Consider the following 13473-nt stretch of genomic DNA (forward strand, 5'->3'; position numbering starts at 1 on the left):
TACCTGAAGAGGACCTCACCTGAAGGAAAACTGATGGGGCCACATGCTGAGCTTTCCTTTGACCATGATGATGGTGAGATCCCAGGTTACCGCCAGAGTCCTGCAATTTGAATGTTATACTTTGATGGGAACATTTCACAGATAACTCTTGATGAATAGAAAATTTTAGCCGATACTTTAGTTTCCTCGTACACTGGAAGGCGGACATTTATCAGTGATTAGAGGCTCCTCTGCAGCATCATCTGAGCTCAGACCCTGTTCTCACAGGATTCGGGGTGAAGGGCGTCCATGATACGGATTCATGTTTTATGGTGATATTAAACAGTTAGGCCTCCTGCACACAAACGTTTTTGGTTCCGTTTGGCAGAAAGCTTTTTCAATTCCATATATGGAACCATTCATTTCAATGGGTCCGCAAAAAAACGGAATGTACTCTGTATGCATTCAGTTTCCGTTTTTCATTTCAGTTCAAAGATAAAACAGGTCATATTATTGCCCGCAAATCAGGTCCCGTGGCTCCATTCAAGTCAATGGGGCTGTAAAATGAACGGATACAGTATGCATCCGTATGTTTTCCGTATCTGTTCCATTTTTTGCGGAACAGTCTATTGAAAATGTTATGCCCAGCCGAATTTTAGAATGTAATTACTGTATATGCCTTGTTTCCGTTCCTCAAAATACGGAAGCCAAACGGAACGGAAACTGAGACAGTACTGAAACAGAAAAAATGTAAAAACTGAACCGTTTAAAATGGACCGCAAAACCATTCAGTCTTCTGCAGGAGGCCTTATAATTAAAAATAAAAAACTAATTTTCTACCACTCATCTGTTAAACTTTATTTGGAAAAATTAATTGTAATGGATCACATACCACAAAGGGTTAAGAAGGTTCCTTACGGAGTATGGAGTTTAGCCAATTCACTTTGAATCAGCTAAATCCCATCATAGTTCTGTGCCTGACCACTAGGGGGCTGAGAGGTCCGTGCCGTGTATGGAGTTTAGCCAAATCAATGTGAGCTGGCTATTTCCCATACTGCAAAACGACCAGGTCCGTTTGGTGTCTGGAGTTTAGACACAACCCTTCTACATCGCTGCAGGCGTTTTTTTAGTTCACTCCCCGCACTGCAGACCCGAGCGAGCTCCATGATACATGTAAAAAAGAGCGCGGCTCTCCTATTTCCGATCCACGTGATCTAGGAGTGCCACGTGATGTTATGACGTCAGCAGGTCCTTCCCGAATATAGTATTTAGCCATTACCCTTCACCTATCTGACACTGGTGGCATATCCTAGCGATATGCCACCAATAGCTGAGGAGAGACCATCCCTATCATACTGTCATTTATGCTTAGCTACACATAAAGTTTTGCAAAGATCGCTCCAGCAAGGGGGCGTGGATCCGATGACGTCATTAGTGTGCGCCGATGTAAACAAGTAGTCTAACATGGCGGCAGAAACAGGTGCTGCAAAACCCGTGAGGCCGAAAAAGGAGCCTCAGCCGCTGATTATCCCGCAAAATGCCACCGACGAGCAGAGGCTGAAGCTGGAGCGGCTGATGAGGAATCCGGTGAGCGGGACTGTGCTGGTGAATGGAGGGAGCCCCTGGCCTAGTCAGATTGAGGAATTTGAGTTGTTCCTCTGCAGGGGGTGAGCGTTTCCGGGGTGCACTACCCATAGATAGCAGCCCCCAACACTCTACTCCTGTTCTGCAAGGAAATGTGCAGATTTTAATCAGAAAGTTTTCCAGGGGGTCACAATTTTTTATTTTTTTAAAGGGTCTCCCAGGAGTAGAATATTGATGTCTTATCCTCAGGGCGACATTTTTCATCTGCAAATCCACTAGTGTTTTATGCATGTTATCTGTGGATTTAAATCCACACCATTGGGGTCATTTATCAAACTGGTATAAAGAAGAACTAGTGTTGTTGCCCATAGCAACCAGTCAGATTCCTCCTTTCTGAAAAAAAAAGAAATCTGGAATCGGATTGGTTGCTATGGGCAACTAAGCCAATTCTACTTTACACCAGTTTGAGAAATGACCCCCTCATGTTTATATTTCTGCATGGGGGGAAAAATCAGCAGTGTGTGGATGAGATCCGTACATCTCCATCTTCTTCCCCTGTCAGTGTAATCTGCTGGAGGTTTTACCAGCACAAATGCACTGGTTCTATCCTGGATTCACCTTAACTGTTTCATTGACGTAAATGGAAAATTCACAGTTTGTGTTTTTAATAAATGTGTAATTTGCAGCTGCACTGGACCGGGGTCAAAAAAATAGGTTTGACATGAATTCCCATTTCAGATATAATCACTTATGTTGTTGCCATTGATACTTCTTATATCTGAAGCCTCAGTATTGGTCAGACTTGCCAAATCTGCCTTTTCCTGGTTAGTCTGGACGCCGCAGCTAGTAGGAGATTCTTTGCTTCACCTCCTCAAATATATCCGTTTTATTACAGGATAAGCCTGTTCCAATACCTGAAGGACCAAGGGAATGGACGCCAAGATCTGCCCCGGAGTTCGTCAGAGACGTTATGGGTAAATATTACTGTATTATTATGGAGCAATGAAGCATCCTGGTGACACAGAATGTCATTTCAAGGGTCCATTCACACGTCCGCAAAATGGGTCCGCATTCGATCCGCATTTTTGCGGAATGGGTGCAAACCCATTCATTTTCAATGGAGCCGGAATGTGCTGTCCGCATCCGCGGATCTGCACTTCCGCATCCGTGCTTCCGTTTCCGCAAAAAAATAGAACATGTCCTATTTAAGATTAGGCATTTTCTATTATAGTACCAGAGATGTGCGGTCCGCAAATTGTGGCATGCACATTGCCAGTGTCCGTGTTTTGCAGATCCGCAAAACTTTTACGGACGCGTGAATGGACCCTTATATAAAGCACAATGGCTCCTACATGACAACTGGCCTGATCCAGTAGCAAATACAATAGAAATCCTGCACTAAGCCATAAAATTGTTCAGCTGTACTAAAGAATCATATTTAAAAGATTTTGTACCTTGTGTCCGTTTTCCAACCCGTTTCGAACAATGAAACTCTTAGGCCCCATTCACACACCCGTATTTTCGGTCCACTTCCCATCTGTATTTTTTGAGGTTCAGATGTGGACCCGTTCATTTCAACAGGACCGCAAAAGATGCAGACACCACACCAAATGCTAAGGCACCTGCAAAAAGGATGTTTTGCGCACAAGTATAGGACGTTTCTATAGGAGTTTGGGAAATAAACAGTGGCAGCATGCACATGGCCAGGTTCCTCGATTTGCAGACCACAAAACAGATTCGGTCATGTGCGTGAGCTCATAGTGATGGCATAAATTAGACTACACATGAACGCCTATTTAGAAGTCCTCGCAAACGTTCACTGCCACTTGATTAATTATTACAAGAAAATTTAGACTAGTATATTCATAGTCGCAGGTGCACATCCATGAAGCTAGCATGCAGACAGCAAACAAAAAACCGTATGGCAGCACAACATTACACATACAAGCAATAAAACTGAGGAATAGGGATTATTCTGAATAAAATTTTGATCAAAAATGTGCGCAAAGAGCTTCTATCATATGCGACTATGAATGTGCTAGTCTAAATTTTCTTGTATATATTGAGGGTAGCTGCCTCTTTTGGATTGAGCACTCAATGCCCATCTGCCCAGGGCTTCTGAGCAGAGTATATACAGGTGAAACTCAAAAAATTAGAATATCGTGCAAAGTTCATTTATTTCAGTAATGCAACTTAAAAGGTGAAACTAACATATGAGACACTCATTACATGCAGAGCGAGCTATTTCAGGCCTTTATTTGTTATAATTTGGATGGTAGATTGGCCCGACACATGTTTGATCAAAAATGTGCGCAAAGAGCTTCATTTTTTATTTTATTTTTTCATGTATGGTAGGTATAATACCACTTTTTTTTTTTTTTTTTTTTTTTTTTCTTTTCCCAAAAAAATTTATTGGGAAAACTACAAAACGTTTACAATATAAAAGTTTTTACAATCTCTCAATTCTTAGTGACCCAAGTAATTATATATAAATATATTCCACTCGTCTTTTCATAACATTTAGAAAACCCTCCCCTCCCTCCCCCCCAATTTGTGGTGCGTCAAAGTAGGACCCCTATATATGAAACATCTTAATCTCAGCTAACCAGACCTCCAACCACCCCATATCCTACTCCATTGGTATTCATTTTCCCTCCGTCTATATAAAATTTTCTCGTAGTTCTTTACCTTATCAATTAAATTTATCCATGTGTTTATGTCTGGAGTGGATCGGGCAAACCAGGTCCGGCTGATCAAAACTCTAGCCAACATCAATATTCTGCTCAGAAAAATCTTTTGATGCTTATGATTTTTTAGTTTGGAAAGATCATTAATTTTCTGTGATTTATGATTATATTTTCATCCGCACAATGCTCCGTTTTGTGTAGGATGCCTTTGTGGTGCATGTGGACCGCGCCGACATCCTCCACCGTATGCAAAACATTTTTTGCTGGGGATAGTCGTTTGCTGCGGTCCACATGCGGTGGGGCTGCTCCCCCAATGAAAAACACGCTACAGTGTTAGGGGTTGAGCAGCTCCCCCAGATTTGCCACTATATTTCTGTGTTTTTGTCTGGAAAGATCATTAAGAACAAATACTTGTGGTTCAAAAGGAATTCGAATTTTTAGTTTACACATAATACAGTTATTGATACCATTCCAGTAATTTATAAGTTCTGGACAGGTCCATATCATATGGAGAAAGTCTGCTCCTACAGTGTCACATTTGGGACAGTTGGACGTGTCTCTTAACCCGCATTTATTCATCCACAATGGAGTAATATATAATCTGTGGCAGATATAAAATTGTATTAGAACATGGTTAAAGTTCTGGGATAATAAAGATAAATTCCCAAAAATATTCTCCCACCCTTCTATTTGTAAATTCGGACAATCCACCTCCCACGATTTTTGTCCTGGTGAGTGTATATCACTAAACCGTACCTTAAGTAATAACTTATATATATTTGAAATTATTATTCTAGAAAGTGTACCCCCTACCCAATCATTCAGAAAGGATAAATTATCTATATCCAACAGCCGCTTATCATCCAAACTAGATAATACAGAACGCAATTGGAAATACCTAAACCATGAAAGATTTTTTATATTATGTGTCATTTCTATATAGGGTTTAATTTCTCTATCTTTAACTACCTGTAAAATATATAAAATTTTATTCTTCTGCCAAAATGTGTCAGCTGCAATTTCATCCAGCCTTTGTAAATACACATTATGCCAAAGAGGCGTAAATGTAAGTGAACCCTTAACCTTCAACCATGTCCTAGTTGTAGCCCACACCTTAAGGAGTAGTTTTATAGTCTCTCTATAGCCTTGCTCATAACTCTTCAATAGGCCAGATTCCAACAAGGTAAAAATATTATTGTGAGCGTGACTAGATACCAACTTCCCCAGTAGTGCACTGTTCTCTGATTCATAGCATCATCAATAGCTGGGCTGCAATAAAGTACCCCTTAAAGTAGGGGAGATTTAAACCCCCGCACTCCACTGATTTATACAAATATTCCAACTTAATTCGAACTCGCTTTCTTCCCCATATTAAATCATTAATTAGTCCTTCCATAAGTTTAAAATGTTTGTCTTGTATCCAAATAGGTGTATTCCTGAGCACATAAAGAAATTGTGGTAGTATCACCATTTTAACTAGTGAAACTCGATCAGCTCTAGATAGGGGAAGTTTCAGCCAGATTCCTATTTTAGCTCTAATCTTTACCATTATGGGAATCAAATTAAGTTCTACAAAATTTTCGACCCGAGGCGATATAGTCAAACCCAAATATTGAAAAGTATCAACAATATCCAACTGTGTAACAGGAACCTCTTTCTGTGGCAGGGGGTCTATTGGGAGCAGACTGGTCTTGGCCCAGTTTATAAGAAGACCAGACACCTCACCAAATACTTTAACCATTTGAATAATCCTAGGGAGAGTAGTTTCCGTATGATCTATAAAAAACAGAACATCATCTGCATATAATGAGATGCGGTCTTGTGTTCCTAGCGTACCAAATCCTTTGACCTGATCGTCCTGCCTGATGGCCATCGCAAGGGGTTCGATATATATATCAAATAATAAGGGAGATAGTGGGCAACCCTGACGGGTGCCTCTGTTTAACTCGATACTACTACTCAAAATTCCATTAAGACTCAATTTAGCCCTTGGAGATCCATACAATAACCTAAGAGTGCGTATAAACCTCTCTCCAAAGCCCATCCTAACAAGAACCTTCCAGAGGAAACGCCACTCCACCCTGTCAAAGGCCTTAGAGGCATCCAATGACAGGATGGAGCGGGCGGTCCCCCCAGGGGCCTGGATATTAGAAAAGAGCCGATGTAAATTATGATGTGTACCCTTATTTTTAATAAAACCGCTCTGATCTTATTAAAAATAAGGGTACACAGGTATAATACCACTTTAATTCAGAATAATCCCTGTTCCCCAGTTTTATTGTTTGTACAGGTCCTTCTAAAAAAATTAGCATATTGTGATAAAGTTCATTATTTTCTGTAATGTACTGATAAACATTAGACTTTCATATATTTTTGATTCATTACACACAACTGAAGTAGTTCAAGCCTTTTATTGTTTTAATATTGATGATTTTGGCATACAGCTCATGAAAACCCAAAATTCCTATCTAAAAAAATTAGCATATGATGAAAAGGTTCTGTAAACGATCTATTAACCTAATCATCTGAATCAACTAATTAACTCTAAACACCTGCAAAAGATTCCTGAGGCTTTTAAAAACTCCCAGCCTGGTTCATTACTCAAAACCGCAATCATGGGTAAGACTGCCGACCTGACTGCTGTCCAGAAGGCCATCATTGACACCCTCAAGCAAGAGGGTAAGACACAGAAAGAAATTTCTGAACGAATAGGCTGTTCCCAGAGTGCTGTATCAAGGCACCTCAGTGGGAAGTCTGTGGGAAGGAAAAAGTGTGGCAGAAAACGCTGCACAACGAGAAGAGGTGACCGGACCCTGAGGAAGATTGTGGAGAAGGACCGATTCCAGACCTTGGGGGACCTGCGGAAGCAGTGGACTGAGTCTGGAGTAGAAACATCCAGAGCCACCGTGTACAGGTGTGTGCAGGAAATGGGCTACAGGTGCCGCATTCCACAGGTCAAGCCACTTTTGAACCAGAAACAGCGGCAGAAGCGCCTGACCTGGGCTACAGAGAAGCAGCACTGGACTGTTGCATGTCATTCGGAAATCAAGGTGCCAGAGTCTGGAGGAAGACTAGGGAGAGGGAAATGCCTGAAGTCCAGTGTCAAGTACCCACAGTCAGTGATGGTCTGGGGTTCCATGTCAGCTGCTGGTGTTGGTCCACTGTGTTTTATCAAGGGCAGGGTCAATGCAGCTAGCTATCAGGAGATTTTGGAGCACTCCATGCTTCCATCTGCTGAAAAGCTTTATGGAGATGAAGATTTCATTTTCAGCACGACCTGGCACCTGCTCACAGTGTCAAAACCACTGGTAAATGGTTTACTGACCATGGTATTACTGTGCTCAATTGGCCTGCCAACTCTCCTGACCTGAACCCCATAGAGAATCTGTGGGATATTGGGAAGAGAAAGTTGAGAGACGCAAGACCCAACACTCTGGATGAGCTTAAGGCCGCTATCGAAGCATCCTGGGCCTCCATAACACCTCAGCAGTGCCACAGGCTGATTGCCTCCATGCCACGCCGCATTGAAGCAGTCATTTCTGCAAAAGGATTCCCGACCAAGTATTGAGTGCATAACTGAACATAATTATTTGACGGTTGACTTTTTTTGTATTAAAAACACTTTTCTTTTATTGGTCGGATAAAATATGCTAATTTTTTAGATAGGAATTTGGGGTTTTCATGAGCTGTATGCCAAAATCATCAATATTAAAACAATAAAAGGCTTGAACTACTTCAGTTGGTGTGTAACGAATCTAAAATATATGAAAGTCTAATGTTTATCAGTACATTACAGAAAATAATGAACTTTATCACAATATGCACATTTTTTGAGAAGGACCTGTATATGTAATGTTGTGCTGCCATACGTTTTTTTTGTTTACTTGATTAATTATGTCGTACTTGAAGACGACCATTAACTGCATACTAGACCGGAAATTGATTTCTCTATGGAAGCAGTGATTAATAAATTAACATTTTTAGAATTTATTCCCTTTTGATACCTAGGGGGAGATTTATCAAACTGGTGTAAAGTAGAACTGGCTTAGTTGCTCATAGCAGCCAGATTCCACCTTTCATTTTTGCAGCTCCTTTGGAAAATGAAAGGGGAAATCTGATTGTTTTCTATGGCCCTTTTGATAAATCTCCACCCTAGTATTTAATTGTAAGGGGAATTTCCTCTTCTAGTCTTATTCTTTATACTTAGCTGGCCTGAGGTGTTGGTGCCGCCCGTTTCACTTTGGTTGAATTCAGACAGCTGTACTTTTTATTGGCCGTGGTTTGCCGCAAACCATGGCCGATAAATTACACAATGGCAGCTGACTGCACCACAGCATAGGCTATTCTGATCAGAATAGGACAATTCTCTAATTGTGTGTGTGTGTGTGTGTGTGTGTGTGTGTGTGTTGTGTTTTTTTTTTTTTTTTTTTTTCTTTTCTTTTCTTCCCCCCCCCCCCTTCCTTCCCCACAGATTCAGGTTCCATGTAAAAAGCAGATGTGTGAATGACATCATTGATTACAATGGAGTCTGTGTGCTGTCCGAATGTAATCTGTGAAAACTGCATTCAGATAGATACATTGCCCGTCAGAATGGAAACTTTCTCTTCATACATGCAGTTTTTAACGTAGCCATGTGAAATCTGCTTCCAAATAGGCAAGATACAAAATTGCTGTAACATGTTTATAGCTGTGCTTCATAACTGCATGGGACAAGCAAAACTACAAAAATAATGCTCCACTGCTGCAACTTTCTGCTTCCTAGAAGGCCACTGAAAAAATTAGCTAGAATTTGATTGGACGCTATTAGCAATTGCAACACCTTCCCTTGCACTAATTTTACTACCATATTTTTCACTCTATAAGACGAACTGGCCCTTAAGACTCACCTAGGTTTTAGAGGAGGACCATAAGAAAAAAATATTTTTCATTAGACCTCAGGTCAGACCCCCAATGTTAACCAGACATCAGCTGACAGCACCAATCAGACCCCCAATGTTAATAAGACCTCAGATCAGACCCCCAATCAGACCAGGAAGCGGTGAGTACAGAGCCTTCAACGCTTCCCAGTCCTCTGATACTAATGAGTGCTTCCATAATGGAAGCGCTCATTAGTGTCCACTCCATAAGACGCAGAAATGCATCTTATATGGTGAAAAATATGGTAATTCTACCCCGTTGTGCACATAAAGTCGCAGTATAGCTATTCAAAAATAAAACCTATGTAAAGAATTTCACTGAACTCGGCACAAATTATTTTTTTACTGGAACCCCTTTAAGGGGGAGTTCACATCACCGTTTTTTTTTCTGTTCTGATCCATCAGAAGAACAGAAAAAAAGTGGGTCCTGTGCATCAGGTATGCACATTTGGCATCCATTTTGAGCCATTTCTGTCAGAGATCCGTTATTTCAGACGGGGGAATGGGAATGGCTTAAACAGAAGCCAAATGTGCAGAAGTTTTTTTCCCCTCACCCATGCGACTAGGACCTCCTGTCCTCCAGATAGGAGGTACCTGAGGAGTTCCCTCCTTTTTTTAGGTTCTCACCTCGGGGGCTGGGGAAGGTCGGGGTCTCCAACACCGTAACGGGACCTATCCCTGGCGGCGTAAGTCTCCTGGGGGAGCCGTCGCCTAAGTCTTTCCTGCCTCCTCCCAAGCCTCATTGGGGAGCCGCTGTGGCAATGTTCTGGCGGCTCCCGGTCCATAGTAGTGCGGTGGCCGGCGTCCCAGTTCCAAAATGGTGGAGCGAGCTCCCGATGCGCTGCGCGCCGGGGCGCCTTCTTCCGGTGAATTGAGGCTGTTTCCGGCAGAGCTGACCAGAAGGGGGAGGGCTCATCTGTCTCATGGATTAGGCGTTTTTTTAGGGCCTGGTGTTAAAAGGAGCCAAGGCTTGTAATAAGTCGGCAGCAGGAGGGGACAGCCAGCCTTGGTGCGCACACAGTGCTGTGCAGGATCTGGAGCCTCCACGAAACAAGTCTGAACCAGGTGATGCCGGACGCGCCGATCCCTTGGAACCCTCGAGGCCCACAAGCACAGTATTGGACCAGAGGAGTGTGGAAGCTTGACTCTACGAATTGGTGAGAGTGATCCTCTACTAATAAATTTGGGTTTTTGCTTTTTTGTAGGTAGCAAAAACACCTAAGAAATCTTCCGGCAAAACTAAACATAAAGAATGTGGAGGATGTAGAGTAGCCTTGTCAGCTTCATATGCTAAACCACTATGTCAAGCTTGTATAGATAAGTTAGTCATGGGAAAATCCCATAGCTTATCTAAAACCTTTTTAAGGCCATGTTACGATCTGAAGTTAAGTCTTCCTTTAAATCCTCCAGTCGGGGCTGTCTGAAATCACCAGAAAGGTGTACCTATAACATGGACTCTGATTCTGATCTTTCTGGGGAAGACGAAGACATAGAATGAGGTCAGGATTTATCTTCTTATACTGAGCCTTTGTTAAAAGCCGTAAAAACCACGATGCAATTGGAGGACGTAAAACTGTCGCTGACCAGGTTTTTGAGGGCCTTGCCCCTAAACGCCATAGAGTTTTCTCCATTTATAAGAACATAGAAGCACTGATTAAGAAATAATTTTTATACCGAATTCTATTAAGAAAAAATATCCATTTGAAGAGTCAGTGGCGGGCGTATGGGACAGAGCTCCTTCTGTAGATGCCCCTGTAGCTAAAATAGCCAAAAAATTGGCTCTTCCGTTTGAGGATTTAGGCTGTTTAGGAGATCCTTTAGATAAAAGAGCAGACGTTTATCTTAAACGTACTTGGGAATGTGCCTCTACAAGCCTTAAGCCGACCATTGCAGCCTCTTGGGGCTCCAGGTCATTATGACTATGGTTAGGTCAACTAGAATCTCATATTGGAGACAAAACTCCTAGAGAGGACTTACTATCCTCCCTCCCAACCTTCCTCAAGGCAGCAGATTTTCTTGCAGACGCTTCTACTGATGTGGTCCGTTTTTCTGTCAGAGCAGCTGCCATGTCAGATGCAGCAAGGCGTGCTATTTGGCTTAAATCATGGAAAGGGGATCAAGGGTCCAAGTTTAGACTTTGCTCTCTCCCATGTGAAGGTTCTAGATTGTTTGGTTCCTCTCTTGAGGACATCTTAGGCTACTTTCACACTAGCGTTCGGCTGTCCGCTCGTGAGCTCCGTTTGAAGGGGCTCACGAGCGGACCGAACGCTTCCGTCCAGCCCTGATGCAGTCTGAATGGATGCGGATCCGCTCAGACTGCATCAGTCTGGCGGCGTTCAGCCTCCGCTCAGCAGGCGGACACCTGAACGCTGCTTGCAGCGTTCGGGTGTCCGCCTGGCCGTGCGGAGGCGTGCGGATCCGTCCAGACTTACAATGTAAGTCAATGGGGACGGATCCGTTTGAAGATGCCACAATATGGCTCAATCTTCAAACTGATCCGTCCCCCATTGACTTTCAATGTAAAAGTCTGGACGGATCCGCTCAGGCTAATTTCACACTTAGCCATTTTTTGCCAATATAATGCAGACGGATCCGTTCTGAACGGAGCCACCGTCTGCATTAATATGAGCGGATCCGATCGAACGCTGGTGTGAAAGTAGCCTTAGAGAGAGCCTCTGACAAAAAGAAGGGTTTTCCAGTGCCCCAGGAAACGTTTTTTTTTCTGGAAACCTCAGGCCAGTTTTAAAAGACAAAGGGGTAGGCAAAGTAATAGAACTGAAAGAGAAAAATTTCCTAAAGATCAGGTTTTTTTGTTTTTGTTTTTATGTTTAAAACCCAGGAAAACAGACCAAAAGACAAACCGCAATGACTCCAGAAGTCAGGTGGGAGGAAGACTGTCTCAGTTCTTCCCAGCCTGGAGGTCCGTTTCTCAGAACAAGTGGATCCTAAGTGTAATAGAAAACGGATTCCGGCTGGAGTTCATTTCTCGTCACAAATTTTTTTTCACTCAGAAAAAAAATCCAGAAAAAAGGAAAGCTTTAGAATCGGGGATTTTTTTTTTTTTCTCTTAGACAAGGAAGTAGTTTGTCCAGTTCCCCAAGACAGAGAGGGGCAAAGGGTTCTATTCCCCTTTATTTTTGGTGAAGAAACCAAATGGAACATTCAGGGTTATTTTAAATCTGAAGAAACTGAACAAATCCCTGGTCTACAAGAAATTTCAAATGGAGACAATAAAAACAACTGTGAACCTCCTCCTCCAGGATTGCTGGATGGCAACCCTGGATCTGGAGGATGCGTATTTCCATGTTCCAATCCATTCCTCCTCCCAAGTTTTTAAGAACAGCAGTCTGGTTTCAGGGGAAGTTGCTGCATCTCCAATACAGAGCGCTTCCCTTAGGTGTAGCGCAAGCTCCAAGAGTCTTCACCAAAGTGGTAGCGGAGTTAGCAGATTTTTTAAGACTGTCTGGAATTGCTCTGGTGCCCTATCTGGATGATTTTTTTTATAGTCTCTCAGTCAAAAGAAGGGCTAGAAAAAGATATGAAATTCCTCTGCTCCACTTTAGAAAATCTAGGATGGATAATCAATTGGAAAAAATCTAATCTGATTCCTTCTCAAGTCACTGTGATTTCGTAGTAAAGAGATCACAGAGAGGCACGGAGCATTAAGTCATGTTACTGCTCCGTGCCTCTGCAGTCTGCATCGGGTCTTGGCACTCTTTCACAGAGCGGATGCCACGCACGGCATCCGCTCGTGTGAAACAGCCCTTAGGGAAGTAATGGCGGTACTAGGGCAGATAACCTCAGCAATCCAAGCAGTATCTTATGCACAGATCCACTCCAGAGATCTTCAAGCAGACATCCTAAGATTGTGGGACGGCTCCCCTTATTCCTTGGATCAAAAATTCCACCTTTCATCAAAGGCAAGATGCTCCCTGTTGTGGTGGATGGTACCAGAACATCTATCAGCAGGAGTTTCATTGACATGACCAGACCATAATTACCACAGACGCCAGCCCTTGGGGTTGGAGAGCCCACTCCCAGAACAGATACTGGCAAGGGAGGTGGGATCTGATTACGAGAAATGCATTCTCCAATTTCAAGGAGTTAAAAGCAGTTGACGGTGGCTCTTCCGGATATAAAAAACAGGCAGATTGTGTTTTATTCGGAAAATTCAACAGTGAGGGCCTACATAAACCGTCAGGGAGATCTTTTGCATGGCAGAAAGAATGCTTTTCCTTTCAGCGGTAAATCTGAAGGGGAAGGAGAATGTTCTAGTGGACTTCCTCAGTCGAGTTTCCATAAAACAG

General features: G+C 42.6%; 1 protein-coding gene across 1 annotated transcript in view; it reads left to right on the forward strand.

Moving 5' to 3' along the window:
* Positions 1-1256: 1256 nt before the first annotated feature.
* The window catches only part of PRKRIP1 (PRKR interacting protein 1), a 32809-nt gene continuing 20592 nt past the window's right edge, over positions 1257-13473 (forward strand). Inside the window, exons 1-2 of the mRNA XM_044273521.1 lie at positions 1257-1566; positions 2459-2537. Coding sequence (XP_044129456.1) covers positions 1444-1566; positions 2459-2537 — 202 coding nt within the window. The 5' untranslated portion in view covers positions 1257-1443. The remainder of the gene's footprint in view (positions 1567-2458; positions 2538-13473) is intronic.

The sequence above is a fragment of the Bufo gargarizans genome, unplaced genomic scaffold (genome assembly GCF_014858855.1).
Source record: "Bufo gargarizans isolate SCDJY-AF-19 unplaced genomic scaffold, ASM1485885v1 fragScaff_scaffold_703_pilon:::fragment_4:::debris, whole genome shotgun sequence".
NCBI classification, from domain to species: domain Eukaryota; kingdom Metazoa; phylum Chordata; class Amphibia; order Anura; family Bufonidae; genus Bufo; species Bufo gargarizans.